At 42.3% G+C, this 26,403-nt stretch overlaps 1 protein-coding gene across 1 annotated transcript in view; it reads right to left on the reverse strand.

Moving 5' to 3' along the window:
* Positions 1-3,924: 3,924 nt before the first annotated feature.
* kti12 (KTI12 chromatin associated homolog) overlaps positions 3,925-26,403 on the reverse strand; it is a 60,370-nt gene continuing 37,891 nt past the window's right edge. Inside the window, exons 5-9 of the mRNA XM_059640085.1 lie at positions 24,299-24,378; positions 23,778-23,937; positions 21,497-21,559; positions 19,759-19,829; positions 3,925-18,815 (exon numbers count right to left, since the gene is read on the reverse strand). Coding sequence (XP_059496068.1) covers positions 18,674-18,815; positions 19,759-19,829; positions 21,497-21,559; positions 23,778-23,937; positions 24,299-24,378 — 516 coding nt within the window. The 3' untranslated portion in view covers positions 3,925-18,673. The remainder of the gene's footprint in view (positions 18,816-19,758; positions 19,830-21,496; positions 21,560-23,777; positions 23,938-24,298; positions 24,379-26,403) is intronic.

A 26,403-nucleotide genomic window follows, 5' to 3' on the forward strand; every position in this document is an offset into this window, starting at 1 on the left:
CTCCTTTCCTGTTTCTAACCTCAGCCCATACTACCTCAGTAGATGAGTCCTCATCAAACATCCTTTCTGCCACTCTCTCCTTGACTCCCTTGTTCGCTCCACACTGCCCTCCAACGCCACCACACCCGGCACCTTCCCCTGCCACCGCAGGAAATGCTACACTTGCCCCCACACCTCCTCCCTCACCCCTATCCCAGGCCCCAAGATGACATTCCACATTAAGCAGAGGTTCACCTGCACATCTGCCAATGTGGTATACTGCATCCACTGTACCTGGTGCGGCTTCCTCTACATTGGGGAAACCAAGTGGAGGCTTGGGGACCGCTTTGCAGAACACCTCCGCTCAGTTCGCAACAAACAACTGCACCTCTCAGTCGCAAACCATTTCCACTCCCCCTCCCATTCTCTAGATGACATGTCCATCATGGGCCTCCTGCACTGCCACAATGATGCCACCCGAAGGTTGCAGGAACAGCAACTCATATTCCGCCTGGGAACCCTGCAGCCTAATGGTATCAATGTGGACTTCACCAGTTTCAAAATCTCCCCTTCCCCTACTGCATCCCTAAACCAGCCCAGTTCGTCCCCTCCCCCCACTGCACCACACAACCAGCCCAGCTCTTCCCCCCCACCCACTGCATCCCAAAACCAGTCCAACCTGTCTCTGCCTCCCTAACCGGTTCTTCCTCTCACCCATCCCTTCCTCCCACCCCAAGCCGCACCCCCATCTACCTACTAACCTCATCCCACCTCCTTGACCTGTCTGTCTTCCCTGGACTGACCTATCCCCTCCCTACCTCCCCACCTATACTCTCTCCACCTATCTTCTTTACTCTCCATCTTCGGTCCGCCTCCCCCTCTCTCCCTATTTATTCCAGTTCCCTCTCCCCATCCCTCTCTCTGATGAAGGGTCTAGGCCCGAAACGTCAGCTTTTGTGCTCCTGAGATGCTGCTTGGCCTGCTGTGTTCATCCAGCCTCACACTTTATTATCAAATAGGACTAGGGCAGTTTAGGAAATCTGGTTGGTTTGGACAAGTTGGGGCGATGGGTCTGTTTCCATGCTGTATGACACAAATGCCGGATAATGACCATCTCCAATAGGAGACTATCTAATAGCACTTCTTGACAATCAATGATGGTAACGTCACTGAGTCCCCTACTATCAACATCCTGGGGGTTATCATTGACCATAAACTCAACTGGACTTGCTGTACACATATAGTGGCTACAAGAGCAGTCAAAGGCGAGGAATACTGCAGTTAGTAACTCAACTCCTGACTCCTTAAAGTCTGTCCACCATCTACACAGCACAAGTCAGGAGTGTGATGGAATACTCCACACTTGCCTGGATGAGTGAAGCTCCAACAATACTCCATAATGTTTCTCCAAAACATTTCCCCACTCTTATAGTCATAGTTTTAAATTGACAATTTTTCATCACCAACTTTGCAATTTGAAGTAACATATTTTTCTGACTTATTAATGGAGCCTTTACAAATTTAACAAGTTCTCTATAAAATCTCATTTTAGCCTTCGCTGCTCCAGTGGGAATAATTCTAATATGTTACATCTCCCCTGGTAAGCATGGGTTCTTAACGTTCACTTAGATGAAGCTCTGCTGCGTGCACTGTTACAATTCCAGTGTGTCATCTCAAGCCTCACCTCTAACTGTTCCCTTCCTCCTAAAAGAGAAGAGAGATGACAGAAACTGAATTGCCAACATTCATTGACTTTTTATACTTCACCCAAAACATCTAAGACTCAGAAAAACTGACCCAAAATGCCGGGTTGTTGGCAAATTCTAACATTAGCCTGAATCAAAGATTAGCTGGCTGACAGAAAATGGACTGTATGCAGAAATGAGTCAGCTTCAAATTGATAGGATGGGATGAGTAGAGCGCCACAGAGTTGAGTCCTCAACCTTTTACAATTTATATCAATGACTAGGATGAGAGGACAGAAGATACAGTAGAAAAATTTGCACATGACTCTAATAGGAAAGTATGTGTGAAGATGACATGAGGACATTGAAGACTGTTACATATATGTTGAGTGATTGGGCAATAATCTGAAACATGGAGTATAAAGTGAGAAAATATGAAGTTGTTCACTTTGGTAGGAAGAACGAAAAAACAAAGTATCACTCAAATGGAGAATGACTGTAGAATTTAAAGAGGTGCAGAGGGATCAAGGTATTCCAGCCCATAAAATTTAATATATAGGTACAGCAAGCAGTCAAGAAGGCCAAAAAAATCCTTTATTATTAAAGGTAAGGATGTAATACTTCAGTTAGAAACACTTTGGTGAGACTATATCACAAGCACTGTGTGCAGTTTTAGTGTCTTTATTTAAGTAAGTATGTAAATAAGTTGGAGGTTTTTCAGAAGAGGTTTATTAGATCGATATATGGGATAAGTCGGTTGTCTAATGAGACAAGGTTTGACAGTCTGAGCTTGTTTCCATGAGAGGTTGTGAACTGATGTGTCTGATTGCAGGTGTTTTGTCACCCCACTCGGTAATGTCATCGGTGCGCCTCGAGTGAAACATTGGTGTTCCATTCTGCTTCTTATTTATATGCCTCAGTTTGCTAGGGAGGTTGATATTGCTTCTGGTTTTGTTCTTCAGTGGTTTGTATTTTGGGTCCAGTTCAATGTGTTTGTTGACGGAGTTCCAGTTGGAATGCCAGGCCTCCAGGAATTCCCTGTCATGTCTCTGTTTGGCGTGTGCTATTATGGATGTGTTGTCAAATTCGTGTCCCACTTTGTCTGTGTGTTTTGAGACCAGTGACAATTGGTCATGTCTCATCACCTCCTCTGCCCCAGAAGGTGATGGAGGTGGGGATTATTGAATATTTGTAAAGCAGAAGTAGATTTGTTCCTCTACCAAACAGGAATCAGAGTTTCTGAAGAAGGGTCCCAACCTGAAATGTCAAGCTTTCCTGCTACTCTGATGCTGCTTGGCCTGCTGTGTTCATCCAGCTTCACACTGTGTTATCTCAGATTCTCCAGCATCAGCAGTTCTTACTATCTCAGGAATCAGGGTTAGGTGGGAATGTGGAATTCAAAACACAAATTGATCAGCCATGATCTTATTGAATGAGGGAGCAGACTTGAGGGCTAAATGGCCTACTTCTGCTGTTAATTTGTATGCTCATTTATCAATCAATAGCTGATCAAGTATTGAATCTTACTTTTTGCTGTTTACAATAAGATCTTTTCAAATTGTCTTACAGCAGTTTTCTCCTTTTTCTTTGAGCAATATATTTGTGTTCTTTGGCTAAAGTACATTGACAGCCTCGTGTGTAGATGTTCAGTGTCTTATCAACACAGTTACCAAATTGAAAAAGTAAAACTTATGCGATATCAAACCAGGGTTCACTCGAAAATCCTATTTGTTCAGTATTACCATCATCTGGTATAATAATAAATGTACTGCCTGAGAATGTGGGTGGAAAAAGATATCATTAAGGTATTGAAGAGGGAATCGGAGTGTTGCCTAAAAAAGAACAAATGTGAATGGCTAAAGGGAGATAGAAGAGGATTGGTGTTAGGTAAATTGCTCCTTTTAGACAGTCAGCTCAGACATGGTGGCCTGAGTGGCCTCCTTCTGTGCTGTAACCATTCTGTAATATATAGAATAATGTGTATCAACCAAGCATTAAAACTCATTGATATTCCAATCTCTCTCTCGCGGTTGGCATTTGTGTAAGATATTGTGTGATGTCAAATCACAGCCACTTGAAGGCAGCACAGGCCAACAAACTGAACACTTACCATAAACAGAAAGTTGAACGTTTTAGATCAGATTCCAGAAAAATCAAATGAATTATTTAAAACAAAAACTCTGCAGAATCTGGCTGCTGGGTTTTAGTGAGTTTGTAATTTATTAAGTCATAATTAATGCAACCTTTTGGATTGATCAATTACAGATATAAAACCAGATGTAAAAGCAAAATTATCACAGTGAAGTTAACTCTCTCTTGTAGAAGTATGTGTTAATAAGGGTGAACCAACACAGGTTTGTGGACTAATTAGCTATTTGTAGTCTAACACTGACTAATTAGTTCAGAAGAAGTCATAGCAGACTCAAAACATCAACTCATTCAGGTCGTTACTTCCTTTGTGAGTTAAATCCATTTCATTTTAAAGCAGCAGTGTATCAGAATCCAGAGTGAAACTGAACCGTCTGGGACCACCAACAGCACTTGGTGTCATTCAAAATCATCAGTAGGAAATCAAACGTTTGTTTGATACATTTCATATTAAAATCAGCAATGATGAGATGGCCCTTCGGGAACATTGGTGTGATGTTGTTGGATCAGCAATACTAAATACAAATGAAAACATCAACCACCTCTTCCTGCTTAAAGTCCATAAGCTGAAGTGGCTCAGATGAAGTAATGGACTAGCGTGTACATGAAATAATACTTTGGCAAAGTGCTTTAAAACACATGTCCACACTTATTTGATGTGCATAGCATATCAATCTGTTATATGTCAAATAGTAATATACTGAATGTTACTAAGATAACACGGTGTGAAGCTGGATGAACACAACAGGTCAAGCAGCATCAGAGGAGCAGGAAAGCTGACGTTTCAGATCAGGACCCTTCTTGTGTTCATCCAGCTTCACACCGTGTTATCTCAGATTCTCCAGCATCGGCAGTTCCTACTATCTCTGCTGAATGTTACTGTATTGTTTTATTGCTGGTTTGGTTTTGTTGCTGTTTAGGACTACATTCATTTTCAGTAATAAGCACTTTGAAGAATAGCACTGGGCTAAAGGATGTGAGGTGGATTGGAGTGGTGAAAAATGTTTCAGAGCATGATAAAGGAGTTAGAACTTGGACCATTTGCCTTTGTTAGTTGTAGAAATGATGGGTACTTGTTTTTTTTATTCATTCACAGGATGAGGGCATCTCTGACCAGGCACGATGTATTGCCCATCCCTAATTGCCCAGAGGGCAGTAACGAGTCGACCACATTGCTGCGGATCTGGAGTCACATGTAGGCCAGACCAGGTAAGGATGGAAGCATCCTTCCCTAAAGAACGTTAGTGAGCCAGATGGGTTCTTCCAGTTGACAATGGATTCACAGTCATCATTAGACTCTTAATTCCAGATATCTATTGAATTCAAATTCTACCATCTGTCATGGCAGGAATTGAACCTGGGTCCCCAGAACATTATCTGGGTCCCTGGATTAAAAGTCCAGGGATAACACTACTAGGTCATTGTGTCCCCTTGCACACAGGCAATACAGTCTTGAAGTTTGTAGATGTTATTAAAAAGGAAACACTTGGCAATGTAGCAACAGTTAGCAGCATAGTATGAGATTTCAGGATGAGACACGCAGACGGTTATTGACAGAGAGATGGCAGATGCAGTTTAATGCAGGTAAGTGCAAAGTAGTGCAATTTAGAGGGAACAGCATGAAGCAATTTTTTTTGTTTGTTCATGGGATACGAGCATCGCTGACTAGAGAAGCAGTTTCTGTGCAGCCTTTTTGAATCACTGCAGCCTTTCAGGTGCAAGGACACCCACACTGCTCTCAGAGAGGGAATTCCACACTTTTGACCCAGCAACACTGAAGAAACAGTAATGTGATTCTACATCAGGATGGTGAGTGACTTGGAGGGGAACTTGCAGGGGGTTGGTATCCCCATTGCATCTGCTGGGACTGTTCTCTTTTACAGTGACTCAGTGGTTAGCACAGCTGCCTCACAGCATAGGGACCCAGGTTCGATTTCATCCTCGGGCATCTGTCTTTGTGGAGTTTGCACATTCCCTCTGTGTCTGCATGGGTTTCCTCTTGGGTGCTTTTGTCTCCTCCTACAGTCCAGGGATGGTGTAGCCTGGATGGATTTAGCCATGGTAAATGCAGGGTTACGGTTCTTGGGTAGAGGTTTGGGTCTAGGTGGGATGTTGTTTGGTTGGTTGGGGGGGGGGGGGAGTCAGTGTGAACCCGGTGGGCCAAATGGTCTGCTTCCACACTGTACGGATTTTACGAGCAGAGGAGCGCAAGGTGAGACCCAGTCAAGGTATTCAATATGGTGAGGGGTTTTATTAAAAGAAGCAGGGAGAATACGTTTCCTCTGGTGAATGGATCAGTTACTAAGAGCCATGGATTTAAATGATTTGTGAAAGAATCAGAGGCTTTTTTCACACAAAAGTTTATTAAGTTCTGTAACTGAGTATCTAAAATAGCGATGAAATCAAAATTCATAAGAATTTTTATTAACATCAAGAAATACTATTCGCATTATTTAGTAATAACTTAGAATGTGGCATAGAAAATCATATATCCTAATTTGCTGTTGACACAAAATCAGATGGCATTCTAGTCTGTGTAGACGATTGTGCACTATCACAAAGGGACATTGATAGACTAGGTGAATCGGCAAAAATGTAGCGAATGGATTTCAACATAAGCAAGTATGACATTATCCATTTTGGACCGGAAAAGGACAGTTTCTAGATGGTATGAAGTTAAATACAGTGAAGGTCCAAAGAGGCTTGGGATTCGGGTGCATAGATCTTTAAAATGCCACAAACAGGTGCAGAAAATAATTAAGGCGGCTATTGGAATGTTGGCCTTTGTATCTAGTGGGCTGGGGTAGAAGGATGCAGAAGTTGTAGTTACATAAAGTCCTGTTAGACCCAATTTTGAGTACTGAGAATAGATCTGGACACTACACCTTAGGAAGGATATATTGGCCTCCATAGGAGTGCAGTGGAGGTTTACAAGAATGATGCCTGGACTTCAGGAGTTGTTAAGAGGACAAATTATACAAATTAGGCCTGTTTTCTCTAGAACTTAGAAATTAAGGGATGACTGGATTGAAGTTTTCTAGATATTAAGAGGAAAATATGGGATTAGATAAACTATTTCCCATGGTTGGAGATTCTAGAACAAGGGGTATAGTGTGAGAGGGAGGGCCAGACATTCTGGAGAGATGTTAAGAAGCACTTCTACATACAAAGGGTGGTAGATGTTTGGAATTCTCTTCCACAAATGGCAGTTGATGCCAGATCAGTCATTTTAAATCTGAGATGGATGTTTCTTTTATGAGCAAAGGTATTGAGGGGTATGGGCCAAAGGAAGGGTTATGTAGTTAAGTCACAGATCAGCTTTGATCTAATTGAATGACGGATCAGGTTAGAGGGGATGAATGACCAGTGGTTCCTGTGTAACCTTCAATAGGTATTTACACATGGGGAGGAATTTGCAAGTAACCACTGAGCAGCTGGACTAAATTTGAAGTTTTCTTAAACAGTCAGAACAGCCACGATAGGAGAACAGACCCTTCTGAGCTGCAACATATTAAGGTTCTATCTGTCAAAATTGACAACTATTCAAAAGTATGCTTTGTGTTAAAGCATTTTTGAAACTGGTCAATAACACAAGGGCTTGCAACAATATGCTATGTTTGTATGTCACATCAGTGCAGTTTGTTGTCGATAGTTAGCAGACTTACCCCTACCAGTTCCAAGGTTCTTTGATACTCCCTCCCATCTCCCCACCATTTATAAATCTGAAGACATCTGCATATTATAATAGTTCTGTTCTAGACTGAAGTTGTGTATTGCTGGAAGAAAGATCTGTGCTGCTAAAGCTTTTTGACATAACTCATCAGGGCAAATGCAAGAATGCTGAAGGGAAAAACAGTTTTTACTGCACAAGAGAAAGGGTACTGATTCTTTGACAAATCACTTTGTTTTAAGTCAACTGATTGGTTTTAATTGGATTAAATGCTTTTTACATATCCTTCTAACAATATTAAATACATGTTTTGAAGGCTGTGGAAACAGGAACCTGTCTCAAATTTTGAGCACATACCTGAATTGGTTTCTTTGAAAGAGGTCATTGAAAGTTCACTGTGGTCATTGGAGGTTTTCAGTGACAATGCTAGAAGTCTGATTGAGTAATGATAACTGCTTATTTTGCCAAAGCTCCTATTGGGCTGGGCTTGGTAACATGCTCATATTCAGTTGAAGCCTACAAGGAACAAACTGAGTTGGAGGAAAGCTTGCTCTGAACAAGCTGTCTAGCTGATCCCTCCCATTCCTGAAAATAAAACCCTCAACTTCATCTCAAGGCGAAACTTACTTGTTCTTTTGAAAGAGTGACTTGAAATAATGTCTTAAGATTGTATTTCCTGAACAAGCTAGTTCTGCAAGACTCTGAAGATTAATGTCTCTCATTAACTTGATCACACACTACAACATCATTGTAACAGGCTTCCAACCACCTAATGCTTTATAAGAATGAAAGAACTGCAGATGCTGGGAATCAGAAACAAAAGCATAAATTACTGGAAAATCTCAGCAGGCCTGGCAGCATCTATGGAGAGAAATCAAAGTTAACATTTTGAGTCCAGTGAGCCTTCCTCAGAACTGATGGTAACTATGAATAAGTTGGTTTGTATGCAGAAGGTAGGGTGGGGGAGGGGCTAAGGAGTAAGCAATAAGTGGAGGTAGAGCCCAAAGAGAGAGAAGAACAGTCAGACGGGAATAGATAACAATCTGGCTGGGAGAATGAATAGCTAGTAATGGCAACAATTAGTGGCTAACAATAGGTTGTGTGTAGTAGCAGACCATGTTATAATAAGGCCTGGTGTGTGGGGGTAGGGTAAGGACATGGGAGAAGATGCTTCAAGCCCTAAAATTGCTGACCTTGATATTGAGTCCAGAAGGCTGTAGAGTTCCCAAGTGGAAAAGAGCTTTGCAGGAACGCCGCAGCAAGCCTGAGACAGAGACATTGGCAAGGGAACATGGTGGTGTGTCAAAGCAAAAGGCAGTTGGTAGCTCAGGGTCTTTTCTTCAGACAGAACGTGGGTGTTCTGCAAATCAGTCACCCAGTCTATGCTTCATTTCCCCATTGTAGAGGAGACAACGCTGTGAGCAGTGAAAGCAGTAAACTAGATAAACTTTATACAGTAAATGGCAGAACACTTAAGAGTACTGATAGGCAGAGGGGTCTGGCTGTACAGGTACACAGGTCACTGAAAGGGACAACACAGGTGGAGAAGGTAGTCAACAAGGCATATAGCATGCTCGCCTTCATCGGCCGCGGCACTGAGTTTAAAAGTTGGCAGCTTTATAAAACCTTAGTTCGTCCATATTTGGAATGTTGTATCCAATTATGGTCACCACACTACAAGAAGGATTTGATGGCTTGGGAGAGGGTACAGAAAAGATTTACCAGGATGTTGCCTGGTATAGTGGGCATTAACTATGAGTAGAGGTTGCAGAAACTTGGGTTGTTCTCACTGCTATGACGGAAGTTGAGGGGCGACCTGATAGAGCTCTACAAGATTATGAAGGGCATGGACAGAGTAGATAGTCAGAAGATTCTTCCCAGGGTAGAAGAGTCAGTTACCAGCGGCCATGTGTTTAAGGTGCGAGGGGCAAGGTTTAAAGGTGATGTACGAGGCAAGTTTTTTTTACACAGAGCATGGTGGGTGCCTGGAACTTGCTGCTGGAGGTAGTGGAAGCAGATACCATAGTGACTTTTAAAGGACGTCTTGACAAATACATGAATAGGACAGGAATAGAGGGATACAGTCCATGGAAGGGTGGGGGGTTTTAGTTGTGATGGGGAGCATGTCGGTGCAGGCTTGGAGGGCCGAAGAGCCTGCTCCTATACTGTAATTTTCTTTGTTCTTCGTAGATTGAGTGAAGTGCAGATAAATTGCTACTTCACCTGGAAGGTATGTTTGGGGCCTTGGTTGGTGAGGAGGGAGGAAGCAAATGGGCAGGTGTTACACCTTCTGCAGTTGCAGGGAAAAGTGCTTTGGGGCTGTGGGGGTGCTGGGAGCGAGGGAAGAGTGAACCAGGGTGTCCAAGAAGTAGTCCTTGCAGAAGGCTAACACGGGAGGGCAATATGTGTCTGGTGGTGGTATCCCACTGGAGGTGGCGGGAATAGTGGCTAATGATCCTCTGGATGTGGATGCTGCTGAGGTGGGAGGTAAGACCAAGGGGAATCCTATCACCTGTTACGGGAGGGAAGTGACAGGGAGAGGGCTGAAGTACAGGAGATGGTTTGGACCTGACTGAGGGTCCTGTCAGCCATGGTGCTGAGAAATCCTTAGTTGAGGAAGAAAGGGGACATTTTGGAGGCTCCCTTGTTGAATTTGGCATCATGTGAACAGATGCAATGGAGACTGAGGAACTGGGAGGATGGAATAGTGTCTTCACAGGAAGCAGGGTGTATATTCTAGGTGGCTGTGGAAATCGGTGGGTTTCTAGGGGTACTGGTGGCCAGCATTGGAAACAGGTGTTGAGAAGGGAAGGGAGGAATCGGAGATGGACCAGGTGAAGATGACAATGGGATGAAAATTGGAAGCAAAATTGATCAACTTTTCCAATTTCGGACAAGAGAGAGAAGCGGCCCTGATGGTATCATTGATATTTTGGTGAAAGAGTTGTGGGTGAAGGCCAGAGTAGGAGTGGATTAAAGAATGTAGCACATGCCCTCAAAGAGACAAGTAGAACTGGGGCCCATGCTGTAAGGGGAGGCGATGGCCTAGTGGTATTATTGCTGGACCAGACAACATTCTGGGGACCCATGTTTGAATCCTGCCATGGCAGATGGCGAAATTTCAGTTGAATAAATATCTGGAATTAAGAAACTAATGATAACCGTGATTCGATTGTTGATTGTCAGAAAATCCTCTCTGGTTCACTAATGTCCTTTAGGGAAGGAAACTGCCTGGTCTGGCCTACATGTGACTCCAGACCCACAGCAAAGTGGTTGACTATTAAGTGCCCTCTGGGCAATAATGGATGGGCAATAAATGCTGCCTGGCCAGCGATGCCTCATGCCCTGAATGAATAAAGATAAAAAGTGCAGGTACCCATAGCCCTTTGACTTGAAGAAAGTGAGAGAAATTAAAGAAAATTTGTTCAGGGTGAGGATGAGCTCAGCCAGGCAGAGGAAGGGTGGTGATGGATGGGGACAGTTCAGGCCTTTGTTCCAGGAAGAAGTGGAGAGCCCTGAGACCATCCTGATGGGGGGATGGACATGTAAAGGGATTGCACATTCATGGTAAACAATAGTCAGCTGGAGCTCGCAAACTGAAAATTCTGTAACTGATGTAAAGCATCAGAGGAATCATTGACATAAGTGGGAAGGGACTGGATAAGGGGAGAAAGAATTAAGTTGAGGTAGGAATGGACAGGTTCTGTAGGGCAGGAGCAGGCAGAAACAATGAGTTCTGTTTGAGGATTTTGAAAAGGAGGTAGAAGCAAGCTGTATGGGGCTGGGAGACTATGAGCGTTATCGTCTAATGCTTTATCATTTTGACTTTTAAAAAAACTCACTGGCAAAGTTACTTTTTCAGAAAACCAATCTCTGCAGAGAAATCAGTTCTGTTTTTCTCTGTTCCTGAAGAGTGTATGTGCGTTTTGGGATACTTATAGGTTTAAGCACTTAGACATTATATATTACAAGCTGTGCATTTTAACCAAATATTAAATCTTCATTGAATAAGTTTTAATTTGATAATAAACATGGTTTACAGATCTTAGTAAAATCCAGTATTGATAAGGTATTAATACTGAACTTGGTAACTGGTAAAAATAGTTGTGTTTTATGCTGTGGGGTAGAGGCAGTGATGTACAAGGAACGGATGGGAGTAGAGCAGAGAAGAGAGTTTGTGACGTGAATGGAGTGAGTAACAGGATTGGAATGAAGGGAGTAGGGTGATGGTGTAGTCCTGCAACCTCTGTTCTTCTTTCCTGGTTCAGACCCTTGCTGTGGTGGGAAGAGTGGGGAATGTGAAATTTAACCTGCATCCCAGATACCTCCTGATCCTGGTATGTGACAGCCACTCCTCACCTGAGCATAGACAGTAATGGGACTGAAATATGTCCCAGTAACAGCAATGCTCAGCTACAAGCCAAAGTTTCCAGATTGGTCTTGTACAACTGAACCACCACCTACAATAAACATAGCCTTCACATCGTACAAGATTCAGAAGGAGTCGCTCAGGGTTGAAGCTAAAGAGACTGTTTCTGCTTTTCAGAGAATTGAAAACCTGGGACCATGTGTTCATGACAAGGAACTGACCATTTAGGATTGAGATGAGGAGCAGGTACTTCACCCAAAGGGTTGAGAATCCTTGGAATTCTGTACTCCAGAAAGTTATGGATGCTCCAGCATCGCTTACATATTTAAGTCCGGAACAGGGAGATTTTTGGTCTCTTGGCAAATCGAAGAAAATGGGGAATGCATGAGATGATGATTAAGTTGAAGCCCCAGGATGAGCCTTGATCATATTGAATGGTGGAGTGACTTTGGTGGGTGGCGTTATCAATGAGCTGAATGGTCTGCCCCTACTCCTATCTCATGTTCTTGGAGTGGAACAGCTTCAAAAATGACTTTTAAGGGGGATAGGATAGACTCAAAGGAAAAATCCCTAAGGAAAAGGATAGGGTGGGAAGGAGAAACTGATTGAGCAGCACCTTCAGAGCCAGCACGAACCCATGAAGCCAAATGGCCTCACTCCTGTTGCACAGAATGCCACATTTCACATTCACAAGGGATGACTAACAAGGACTTGAATAAAAAATTCAGTATAAAAAGCTGTCTGTCATGGATTCAGGATGAAAAAGATTGGCAAGAATTCCTCTTTTAACCAGAATTCTTTTCAAAGAATTTCAGAAAAGCAGAGAAAAAATTTCATAAGCTATTTATTTTCTCTCCCACATTGGGTGAGATTTTAAACAACTGCTGTGGTTTCAGCTAAATTCTATCCTGGGATAATTACCTCTGAAAACGTGAGGGAAAACACAAACTCCCAAACAAACTCTGCTGCTTCTGAAAGGCTTGGATCGCACGCAATTCCTGTCAGTCCCAGGAAGCAGTGACACTGATGGAGATTGAAGAAACCATCAGATTGTGTCGAGCAGTCCCAGTAAGAGAGCCAGGCTGTCTGAGATATCTGTCACACATAAAGATGATGAAGTACAAGACTGAAATAGACTATCCCTGGAGACATGGCTGGACAGTGGGAGACAGAAGCTTCCAAGTCTCAGAATCACAAAAGCTAAGGTACTGGAGTTCAAAATGAAACACCAATAGATAAAGATTCACAGTCAGACAAACTCACACTTAGACCATTAGCAGCACAGGAGAAGGAAACTGAAAAATCCAGCATCCGTCCAGAGGCATTTCATGCAAACAATTTCAACAAGAACATTACAGCAAAAGAACAGGCCCTTCAGCCTGCTGAGACTATACCAACACACAATACCTTTCTAAACTAAAACCATTTGCCTCTATGGGAGCTGTATCCCTCTATTCTCTGCCTATTCAGATATTTGTCCAGACGCCTCTTAGACATATCTATTGCATCAGCCTCCACCACCTCCGACAGCCCATCAAGTCTGCTCCACCACTCAGTCATATAGCAGAGAAACAGAGCTTCAGTCCAACTTGTCTGCACCAAACTGACATCGTCTTAAATCTGTGTCCTCTGGTTTTGGACTCCCCTTACCCTAAGAAAGACTTCGGCTGTTAACTCCTAGGTCTCTTTATTCGGCAACACACCCCAGGGCCCTACTATTAACTGTATAAGTCCTGGTCTGGTTTGCCTTACCAAAAATGCAACACCTCATATGTATCTAAATTAAACTCCATCTGCTACTCCATCTAATCAAGTTCCTGTTGTACTCTGAGATCATCTTCTTCACTGTTCACTGCACCACCTATTTTGGTGTTATCTGTAAACTTATTAACCATACTTCCTACATTTACATCCAAATTGGTTATATAAATGACAAAAAGCAGTGGACCCAGCACAAATCCTTGTGGCACATCACTGGTCACAGGCCTCCAGTCCAAAAAGCAACCCTCTACCACCACCCTCTGTCTCCTACCTTCAAGCTAATTTTGTATCCAATTGACTAGCTCCCCTTGGATCCCATGTGATCTAATCTTACCAAACAGTCTACGATGTGGAACCTTGTCAAACACTTTGCTGAAGTCCATGTAGACCACATCTACCATTCTGCCTTCATCAATCTTCTTTGTCACCTCTTCAAAAAACTCATCAAGTTAGCAAGCAGCCAGAAAGCCATGTTTCCCCAATCAGTCCTTACCTTTCCAAATGCATGTAAATCCTGACCCTCACATTCTCCTGCAACAACTTACGCACCACTGATGTCAGGCTAACTGGTCTATAGTTCCTTGGTTTTTCCTTAAAGCTTTCTTAAATAATGGCACCACGTTAGCCAACCACCAGCATTCGGGCACTTCGCCCACAGCTGTTGATGATACATCTATCTCGACAGGGGGGCCAGCAATCTCTTCCCTAGCTTTTCACAAAGTTCTGGGAAAGACCTGATCAGGTTCCAGGGATTTAGGTACCTTTGTGTTTCAAGACCTCCAGCATCTCCTCTTTTGTCATATGAACTCTTATCAAGATATGACTATTCATTTCCCCAACTTCCCTAGTTTCCACATCCCTCTCCACAGTAAATATTGATGTGAAATATTTGTTTATTTGATCATGGCTGGTATCATTCTTAACATCATTTTCCTGCCTACTCCCCATAACCCCTGATCCCTCACTAATCAAGAGCTTGCCTATCTTCATCTTAAACGCTCTCAGTGAACTGACCTACACAGCCCCCTGCAGCAATGAGTTCCACAGATTAAAAACTCTATGGCTAAGAAATAACTCCTAATCTCAGTTCTGAAGGGTTGTCTTTCACTCTGAGGCTCTGCCCTGAGAGCTAGTCTAATGGCAGCATCTTCTCCACATCTACTTTATCCAGGCCTCTCTGTATTTAATTTCAATGAGATTCTCTCCTCATCCTTCTAAACTCTGAGGGCAGACCCAGAATCTTCAATCACTCCCCATACAACAAACTCTGTGTACAAAAACGTGCCTCTCACATCTTTAAACTTTTCCCCTATTAGCCTTTCCCCCCCAGTAATTGACAATTGTACCCTGAGAAAAAGATACCAACTATCCATTCCTCTCATAATGTTGTAGACCTCAATCAGGTTGCCTCTTCAGCCTCCAAAATGCGATGCGAAACAAACCGAGTTTCTCAAATCTCTCCTCATCCTTTCAAGTCGGACAAAATCCTGGTAGATCACTTTTGTACTCTCTCTGAAGCCTTCACATCCTAGTGTGGTGACCAGAACTGTATGCAACATTTCAATGTGGCCTAACTAAAATGCTATACAGCTATAACACGACATGCCAGATTTTATACTCTATTTCCAACCAATTAAGGCAAGCATGCTATATGCCCTGTTGCCCATCTTATCCACTTGTGTCATACATTCAGGGATCTGTGGATCTGTGAAGCTGTATCCTTCTGTATGTCAATACTTCTAATGATTCTGTCATTTACTGTATACTTTCCTCCTATATTAGAACTTTCAAAATGCGTTTGCCCAAATTAAATGCCATCTGCCATTTCTGTGACCAAGTCTCCAGCCTATCTATATTCTGCTAAATCCTCTTCACTATCCACAGCTCGTCCAAACTTTTGCCACCCACAAACTTACTAATCTGGTCACCTATGTTCCCCAAATCATTTAACCATATATATATATTACAAACAGGGGTCCCAGCACTGACCCCTGTTGAACACCACTGGTCACAGGTCTCCACTCAGAAAAGCAAGTCTAGGCCTGAAACGTCAGCTTTTGTGCTCCTAAGATGCTGCTCGGCCTGCTGTGTTCATCCAGCCCCACACTTTGTTATCTCTTCCACCACTACTCTCTGCCTGCTGTGATCAGGTCTGTAACAATTTTTACCAGCTCACTGCAAATCCTTTGTGACTTAACTTCAGAATTATCCTACCATATCAAAGGCCCCACTAAAGTCCGTATAGACATCTACCACCCTGCCCTCATCAATCATCTTTATCAAAAATCAATCGAGTTTGTGAGACATGACTTACTCCACACAAAGCCATGCTGCCTATTGCTAATAAGTCCATGTTTTATCGAAATGTTAATAAACCCTGTTCCTAAGAACCTTCTCCAGTAATTTCCCAACCACTGATGCAAGGCTCACCAGCCTACAATTTCCCAGATTATCCCTGTTGCCCTTTTTAAAAAATGAACAACACTGGCTATTCTCCAGTCCTCTGTGACTAAAGAGGATGCAAAAGTTTTGTACAAGGTCCCAGCAATTTCCTCCCACAGTAATCTGGGACAGACCTAGGGAACTTGTATACCTTAATCCTTTTTGGAACACCCAACATCTTTTTTATATCAACAGGCCCTAGAATATCAACATACTCCTCTTTGGACTCACATTGCACCATGTCCTCCCCATTCAAAGTATTTGTTAAGGACCTCACCCACCTCCTTCAGCTCCAGGCATAAATTCCCTCCTTTGTGCTTTGAGTGCACTTACCCTTTCCCTAGCTACCCTCCTGCCCCTTGGGATTTTCCTTAATTCTGTTTGCCAAGGTTATTTCATGGTCTAATTTAGCCCTCTTAATTCCTTGTTTAAGTTCTTTCCTTTTTTTAAATGGTACTGTGGTTCAGTGGTTAGCGTTGCCGCCTCGCAGTGCTAGGGACCCAGGTTTGATTCCAGCCTCAGGTGTCTGTCTGTGTGGAGTTTGCATGTTCTCCCTGGGTTTCCTCCAGGTGCTCTGGATTCCTCCCACAGTCCGAAGATGTGCAGAATAGGTGGATTGGTCATGCTAAATTGGCTATAGTATTCAGGGATGTGTTGCTAGGTGGATTAGCCATGGGAAATGTAGGGTTGTAGGGAGAGGGTAGGGGTGCAGGTGGGATGCTCTTCAGAGGGGTGGTGTGGACTCAAATGGCCTGCTTCCACACTGTAGGGATTCTATTTATGAATTCCTCTAAGGGTGTCTGTTTTCAGTTTCCTAAACCTTATGTATGCTTCCTTATACTTTCTGACTAAGCTTACAATTTCACCTAAGTTGCCATCCTTATTCTTCATTTTCAGAAACCTGATGGTCCTGAACTCTTAAGTGGCCTTTAAAAGCACCCTGCATGACAGGTAAGAATTTACCCTTAAACAGCCACTCCCAGTCTACATTCTCCAGTTCCTGCCTAATATTACCATAATTTGTCTCCCACCAATTCAGTATTTTTACACGAGAACTATCTTTATCCTTATCTGTGAGTAACTTTAAACTAATGGAATTATGGTCACTGTTTTTGAAATGTCTCTGTGCTGAAACTTCAATCACCTAACCAGGCTCATTCCCCAATATCAGGTCTAGTATGGCCCTTCCCTTGAGTTAGACTATTTGTATATAGTTTCAAAAAACTCTCCTGGATATGTCTAACAAATTCCCCTCCCATCTAAGCTGTTGGCATTAAGGGAACTCCAGTCAATATATGGGACATGAAAATCACCCTGCACAGCAACCATGTTGTTTTTACATTTTTCCATAATCTGTCCACACATCTGCTCCTCTATATCTAGCTGTCAGAGACCTGTAGTAAAACCCCTAAATGATTGTGCCCTTCCTGTTCTTGAGGTCTATTCATATAGTTTCACTGGATGAGCCCTCCAAGATGTCGTCCTTCAGTACAGTTGTCATTCTCCCTAATCAGTAATGTAACACACCCACACGTTTTATATCCCTCTCTACCTTGCCTGAAACATTTAAATCCTGGAACATTAAGCTGCCAGTCTTGCCTGTCGCACAACCAAGTCTCTATTATAGGTTCAACTTCATAGTTACATGCACTAATCCATACTCTAAATTCATCTGTCTTTGATCTTTGAGGAGAATTGGGTTTGTACTCACTGGAGCTTAGGATAATGAAAGATGAACTTGTTGAAACATACAAGATTCTTAGGGGACATCTGAGGCTCCTTCTGTGCTGTACCACTCTGCTTCTAATTGAGAAGTTTGATAGAATGCATTGGGTGAACCTGATCTGATTGGCAGGACGAATGGTAACCAGAGAATCCAGGTTTAAGATAATTGTTGGAAAAAAAAAAGGCAAAAATAGAGGGGTTTTTTTGCCAATCGGTTTATCATCTGGAATAATGCTGAAAGCAGATTTAATAGAGAATTTTAAAAGGAACTTGAACACATGCTGGATAAGGGATAGTTTCCAGGGCTGAACAGAGAGTGGGATTAATTGGAAAGCTCTGTTTAAATAGCCATGCTTATTGGACTGAACCTCAGAAAAAGATGTCATCCATGTAAGACAGAAATGAGGAAATTTGTTCTCTGTGGAATTCTTTACCACAGAGAGGTGTGAAGGCTGCGTCATTAAGTATATTCAAGGCTGAGATGGACAAACTTTTAAATCAGTAATAATGAGTTATTGTGAAAAATGGAGTTGAGGATTACCAGATTAGCCATGCTCTGATTAGCAGAGCACACTCAATAGACTGAACAGCCTACTTTCGGTCCTACGTCCAATGGTGTTATAGTCATATCAGACTCAAAATGTTAACTGTTTGTCTCTCCATTGATGCTGAGTTTCTCCAGCATTCTGTTTTTATTTCATCATCCTCAATTAAGTTGCTCCATCACAGTCGTTACATTAAATGTCCTGTTTTAAGCATCAATACTTTCAGCTGGACAGGCAAAGAAGAAAATGATCTTGGTCTAAAAATACTTTATTATTATTATTATTATTATTATTATTATTATTATTATTAAAGAAATCCAAGCCACAATTTGCTACATTCGGTTGCATGTTAGTGGAGGCTCCGGTTAATGTACTGCACAAACATGTTTGCTATCTGTCCAATATTCTCCGTCGGGTGCATCTTGGTGTAGCTGATGAACTGTCGCCTCAGTTTGCGAAGTTCAGCCATTTGGAGGTTTCGTGTTAGCTCAATGTGTCATCAAGATTAAGGAAAGAAATGGTTTCATTGAATTACTTGCTCCACCAAACAACACGTGAAGCTTTTAGCAATTGGTACAGAGACAATTTGGGTAAATGTAAATATCTGTCTACTGAAAAGAAAATAATATTTGCACTTGTCATTCCTTTGGACAACTGGCACAGTCCCCCAAAGCACTCTGTAGACAATGGAATGTATGAAGTGCTGTTCCTCCCTGAATAATGGCAGAAGAACTTTTACATCCACTCCAGGGGGTCAGACAAGCTCCTTGTTCAAGGTAGAGGTAGCAGCTCTGCAGCAGCTAGTCTTACCAACCAGTCCTCAACTTTTAGGCCAGAAAAGCACTCTTATGACATACTGGTAGGCAGTGTCCATATCCCTGGGCAAGAATGCTTACATTCAAGTTTTATCAGCTCCAGAGGTTTGTCACAAAATGTCTGAACAAGTTGATGAAAATTATCTAAATCTAGTGAACTCCTGCTGTAACACTTCCATTATAGTATCATATCCTGCCAGAGCTGAGAGCAATATCTCACTCACAGCTGAAAAATAATGTCACACCACAGCAGAATCCTTGAGATAAAAGCAAGATTCCATTAGCGCTCTGAACTTTTTTTTCCTATCTGCTTAGAAGCTTTTAATGACTTCTGTATCTGACACCTAAATTGGTCGACTGCTGACAGTCCCCAGTTCCTCGGCCTTTAGAGGACATGCTGATCTATCCTCCCAAGAGCCAACGTGGATGACCTCACATTTCACATATGGAACTCCATCGAACAGTTTTCTCCTCACTCACTTCATCAAGCGTCAGCTGAGATACAGCACTCATGCCCCTCACGTGCAACTTCAACACACACCTTCTGACTCACAGACAAGAGTACTGCTATTACAAGGGATCTAAATGGTATTAGAAAGTTTGAGGGATTTAAAAGGATATCTTCACATTGGCTCCAGGCACTGTTATCTGGTCTCCCGGTACACTTGTCTTCTGTGTGTTTAATATTGTCTAAAATATAAAAAGGAACAGCATTTTAAAAATACATATTTTGACAATTAACATTACAAAGTGAAGCAACAATGGTCTGCTGGGGAAAGGGAATGTAAATACGGCACAGTAGATTTGGTTCTGACCCATTATTGTGGTCTGTATTTAAACCAGCTCCCACTGTCCATTAGTTGGAAGAATCCTGTACAAAGTTAGTTTGAATCATCTCTCTTATCCCAGCAAAAGTGGGTTACACATTTTCTGCATAGAACATCACCAAATTTGTCTTTAAATTTCTCTCTTGCCCAGACAGCCCTTTGGACAAGAGCAATGTGAAAGGTGGTCCAGGGAAGAATGGGTTAATGGCAATAACATCTTTGTGAAGAAGTGGGATCTAAGTTGATGGCATGAGTTTTTGTCATGCACCCAATTCACACACCCAAGGGGGCAGAAGAGAAGGACGCCATGAAAAAGGGAAAAAAAAAAAGTTTGATTACCCTCCCAACCCCAATTTGAGCACAAAAAGAACAAAGTACTGAACGCGCTGACGGCATTAATGGGGGGAAAATAATGCAGTGTCATCTCCGACCAGCTCAGGCTCCCTCAGTTACAAGTTGAAAACAGCTAAGATCCAGCTTCCCAAAAACAGAAAAACAGCCTGAGGCACTAAATCAATATCCCTAACACGAGTGGGGACGAGAGAATGACGATATGCAACATTATCTACCTGAGGATTACTGAAAGTAATTCCTTTAAAAATGCATTTATAAAACCTTCTCGTGACTACTGGGCATCATAAAGCACTTCACCGCTATTTAACATAAGAAATGCAATGCTTGGTGTAAAGTATGAAACACAGTAGCCAGTTTGTGCACAGCAAGCTCCCAAAACCACCAATATGATAACCCAGGGTTCTGAGGAAGGATCATCAGACCCGAAACGTTAACTCTGATTTCTCGTCACAGACCTGCTGAGATTTTCCAGCAATTTGTTTGTTTTTGAATACAATAACCTGTTTTTGTGACATTGGTTGAGGGATAAAAATTGGCCAGGATAGGGTCTGCAAAATAATTCTATGGGATTTTTCGTATCCACCGTGAGGGCCAGTTTAAGGTCTCAGCCAAAAGATACACCTCGATCAGAGCAGACCACTTTCAGTTTTGGTGTTCAAACCTTAGAGTGGGTCTGGACCTTGAAGGTGGCTGACTCAGCTACAAGAATGTGACCCACTAAAAACTGCCCTGATTAACATCATGCCTTTTGGCAAGGCATTTTTGAAGTCCTTAAAAAATTCTTGTGCCTGTGGGAGCTGCTGGCAACGGGAACAATGGTTGCCCATTCCAAATGGTCTTTGAATGGGCCATTTCAGAGGGCAGTTCAGAGTCCACATATTGCCATAGTTCTGTAATCACACATCACAGATGAAGATGGCAGATTTCCTCCCAAATGGCATTCATGAACCAGATGAGATTTCATGTCAATAATAAATGCTTATTACTAAGTTATCTACAAGACTAGCTTTCAATTCCAGATTTAAAAATGTAATTGAATTTAAACTTCACTAGCTGTCACTATCCTCAGCATTACTGAAGTAGTAACATTACCACTATCCCACTGTCTCTCCCTAGTCAAAGAGGAAATAATTTCCCACCCTGCATGAATTATTCCTGCAAAAACAAAAAACTCACCATGATCATCTCCTGTGTTACTCGATCCAACTCATACATGAAGTTCGTTGAGGAAAGTGGTTGCTGGAAATGAATATTAAAAGGGTAAGCATTAATTGTGGTCTAATTATTGGAACCAAGGAGCAAACAGACAACAATTCCTCATGCCCTACCCAGTACCTCTAGCCCATGCCTGATCTGTAAAAGGCTAACGCTGCACACAATTCATGGAATTCAACTCCTAAAAGGGAGGCTATTCAGTCCACTAAGCATGGCTATTTAAACAGAACTTTCCAATTAATCCCACTCTCTGTTCAGCCCTGGAAACTATCCCTTATCCTGCATGTGTTCAAGTTCCTTTTAAAATTCTCTATTAAATCTGCTTTCAGCATTATTCCAGATGATAAACCGATTGGCAAAAAAAAATTTCTCCTTTTTAATCCAACAATTATCTTAAACCTGCATTCTCTGGTTACCATTCGTCCTGCCAATCAGATCAGTTTCTCCCCATACATTCTGTCAAACTTCTCAATTTACAGTCAGAGTCGTACAGCACAGAAAGACATTCCAGTCTAATTCGTTCACGCTGACCATGTTTCCCAAACTAAACCAGTCCCACTTGCCTGTGTTTGGTTCATATCCCTTTTCTATTTATATACTTGTCCAAACAACATTCAGATGTACCTACATCTACCACTTCCTCTGGCAGTTCATTCCACCTACGAACCACTGTGTGAAAATGTTGCTCTTCAGGTCCCTTTTTTAATCTTTCTCCTTACACCTTAGAAATATGCCCCCCCCCCCCCGACCTAGTTTAAATTCACCCGCCCTTGGGAAAAGACCTTGCTACTGACCTTACCCAAACCCCTCATGCTTTTATAAACCTCTATAGGGTCACCTCTCAACTTCCTATGCTCCAGTGTGGGGGAAAAGAAAAGTCTCAGCCTATCCAGCCTCCCTTTATAACTCAAACCCTCTGTCCTGGCAACACCCCAATCATTTTTTTCTGAACTCTTCTCCAATTTAATAATATCCTTCCCATAGCAAGGTGACCCAAACTGTACACAGTACTTCAGAAGAGGCCTCACCAGTGTCCTGTACAATCTCAATATAACATCCCAACTCCTGCAGTCAATGGGCTGAGCAATGAAGGCAAGCATGCTAAATGCCTTCTTAACCGTGTCTACCTGTGACACAATTTTCATCTGTGGTCCAACAAATTCCAATTTTAAAAACTTTACACCTAATTCACAATCAGTATGTTCAATTGAGACCTTTAAGAGGGTACTTAAAAAGAAGATTGATGCTAGGTAATGATGCTTGTTTGAAGAACTAGTGCAGTCACAACAGGCCCAGGTGTTGTCTTCTGTGGCGTGGTAATTCTGTCAATCAATCTTTAAGTGAGAGATGACAGAATATCTGCAGGTTTGTTCCCCAGTCTGGATGCTCTACTACCTGTTCACGGGATACACCAACAGTTGTCAGGACATGTTTCTGGAGATTTCCTTCCATCAAGGGCATTGGCATCAGAGGAAATAGGAGAAGGCAGCCATTTGGATCCTCAAACCTTCTCCACCATTCAACTAAACCATGAGTGACCTTCTGTCTCAACACTTCCTGCACCACCTCCATAACCCTAGGTATCTTCAACATCTAGAAATTCATCAATCTTTGAAACAGATGGGCTATTTTTCAACAATTGATGACACTTCTTCGATTACCATTACTTAGACTAGCTTTCAAATCCTGGAGGTTGCCAAGTACAGTTAGAGAGAGGACTAGAGCTAAGTGCAGAATCAGAGATGGAGACCTGATAGCCACATCCTGGCAACAACTGAAGGTGAAATCGCGGGCAAGAAAGGAAGGAGGAGAAAAATAAAGATATAATGAACAATGTCGAGTCATGTACTGAGAGAGGCTTGAAGAAAGCCAGAAAAGTAAGATGATGCCAAAAATCCCAGAGGCTACTGTGCCAAAATAATAAAAAAAAGAGGATTCTGGAAGAGACATCACATAACCACAGGCCTCCAACTGTCCTTCGACTTCTATTCCCGCTCCATATTAATAGGAGTCCAAATTCCCACAGCTGATTTGCTGGGTTTTGAACCTGTGTCCTCGCAGTATTAGCTTGAATCTCTGAACTAATAGCCCATTGACATTACCACAACACCACTGTCTTTCCTGGCCGACTTAGATCACAACAACGCCCTAGATTTGCACCTTGTGTTCCTGGATCAACCAGGCCAAAGCTAGACTATTAGCAATTCTGAACACATAGGCACCGCTCGCTGTCTTCACTCACATTCAGCGTTGACTGGTTGGGCGGTGGGGCTTTCCTATGGAAGATTGCATCGCAAATTTCCTCAAACGGGAGGGTATCTTCTTTCTGGATGGTGAACAATGGACTGTCCCACCGGTTCCGGGAATCTGGAGCCTCAAATCGCATCACCAATGCATCGAAACTTATGAAATTGCAAAGCATAGATTAACTGTTAAAACTAATTCAAGACTCAAAGTAAAAACAGTGGGATGGTCTTACAAAACAATGCAACATACTGAATTTATACAGTACTTTCAATAAGTAATAAAATGTTATCAGACAAATCAGACAATGTGCCACATGAAAACGAGACACACTCAGACTTGGGCTCTTCACATGACCAATGGATGTCACATATTACAGCCAAGTTCTTTTGAAAGTACAGTTACTGTTGTGATACAACAAAGAACTGCAAATGCTGGAATAACATTCGACATAGACCAGTTGGACCAAAGAGTCTGTTTGCAAACTGTATGACTCTATGACAGTGGTGACAAGCTCACATTTCTTGGGAGTATTGCTCCTCTGGCTCTCTGTTCCGGTTCCACAATGAACAGATATCGACAGCAGTGTCACAGTGAATCTAGAAACAAAAACAAAATCCAATTTCATCCTTGATGGGAAATAGGCTTTACTGACAAAAGTACTCCACATGCTGAAATTAAAAACACACATGTCAGAAACACTCAGCTGGTCAGAAGTCATCTGTGGAAAGATAGATAGTTAACATTTCAGATCAATGACATTTTATTGTGTTTGAGAAAAAGTTATGGATGGAACAGATTTTGAAGAGGGAGACAGGGAAAACAGGGGAAGGGTGAAAGGATCAAAAGAAATGATCTTGAATGGGTGGCAGTGTAGAGATAATAAATGACAAACGATGAGGGTGCAAAGTGAAGATGGTGGTAATAGGAAAACTAAACAAAGTTTAGGTTTACAGAGGTGTGAATGGAATGGCAGAAGAATCAGAACAAATATTTGTTACCTGAAAAGGTGGGGCAGGAGTTCAGATTTCAAATAACTGAATTCAGTTACGAGTCCAGAAGGCGATTAACAGCCAAATAAAAAAAGACAAGATGCCAATCCTTGAGCTTACTCTGAATGTATCTGTGTGGAGGCCATTGGTTCGGAAGACTGTTTTCTATTTGTTGCTCATGATGGTGCCTACCCTATGTCAGGAGGCCAATCATTTTGCCTCCGTTCAGTTCCGTCACTTGTCAGTTCCATTCTCCTTGCCACTCGGACCTTTCTGCGCATGGAACACCACCACTTACAGCACAACCCACCCACATTTCCATGAATTTTTTTTTAAAAAAGGAGCAACAATCCAAAAGAAATGATTGCAGCTCTGGTCAGTGAGAGCAGAGGGGATGACAGGGTGGATGCACTATTTCTTGTGCTTTGTAGGTTTTGTTTCAAAATAAAAAAAGCAGCAAATAATTTGTGGGATGTGGGTGTTGCTGTACTGCCGATCCTTAATTACCCTAGAGAAGGCAGTGATAGGTCACTTCTTGAACTGTTACAGTCCGCAATGTAAGTAGTTAAATAGTGCTATTAAGAAGGAATTTCCAGGCTTTTCACCCAGCAACACCGAAGGAACATGATATACTTCAAGAAGCGTAAGTGGCTGCAAAACCAGCCAGAAAAAGCACTATATAATTGTAAACCCTTTTTTAAAATATAAAAAAACCCCATCATATTTAGCACCTGAATGTTTTCTCCCATTTCTCAGTAACGATTGGGATATGGGGACATTGTTCTTGAAGTGGAGACACAAGTAGACAGGACAATAAAGGCAGTGTTAGATACACTTGCCTTTATTGGTCATTGCATTGAGTGTAGGAGTTGGGAGTTCACGTTGCAGTTGTACAGGTCATTGGTTAGGCCACTTTTGCATTACTAAGTTCAAATCTGGTCTCCCTGTTGTCGGAAGAAATGTTGTTAAACTTGAAAGAGTTTGGGAAAGATTTAACAGGATGCTGCCAGTGTTGGAGGATTAGAGCTAAAGTGAGAGGCTGAATAGGCTGGGGTTATTTTCCCTGAAGCATCGGAGGCTGAGGGATGACCTTATAGAGGTTTACAAAATCATGAGGTGCATGAATAGGATCAACAGCGGAGGTCTTTTTCCCAGGGTAGGGGAGTTGAAAACTAGAGGGAGTAGGTTTAAGGTGAGGGAGGAAAGATTTAAAAAGGAACCTAAGAGGCAACTTTTCACACAGAGGACGGTATGTGCATGGAATGAACTACCAAAAGTAGTGGTGGAGGCTGGTACAATTACAACATTTAAAAGGCATCTGGCTGGATACATGAATAGGAAGGATTTAGAGGGATATGGCCAAATGTTGGCAAATGTGTCTAGATTAATTTTGGATTATCTGGTCAGCACAGGCAAGTTGGAACAAAGGGTCTGTTTCCATGCTCGACATCTCTATGACTCTATGTGCCAGTTTCTCTCACCTCCCCTAGTGGCCTGGAGACAGTCTAGTTGGCCGAAGTCGGCAGAACATTGTCCCTCAGTAACATTTTGGCTCAGCTGTAGCCTTTTAAGGATATTGTAAGGATACAATTTCAATCCAGATTCAGGAATCTGAGCAAACACCATAGGCCG

Source organism: Stegostoma tigrinum, chromosome 36 (assembly GCF_030684315.1).
Source record: "Stegostoma tigrinum isolate sSteTig4 chromosome 36, sSteTig4.hap1, whole genome shotgun sequence".
Taxonomy (NCBI): Eukaryota; Metazoa; Chordata; class Chondrichthyes; order Orectolobiformes; family Stegostomatidae; genus Stegostoma; species Stegostoma tigrinum.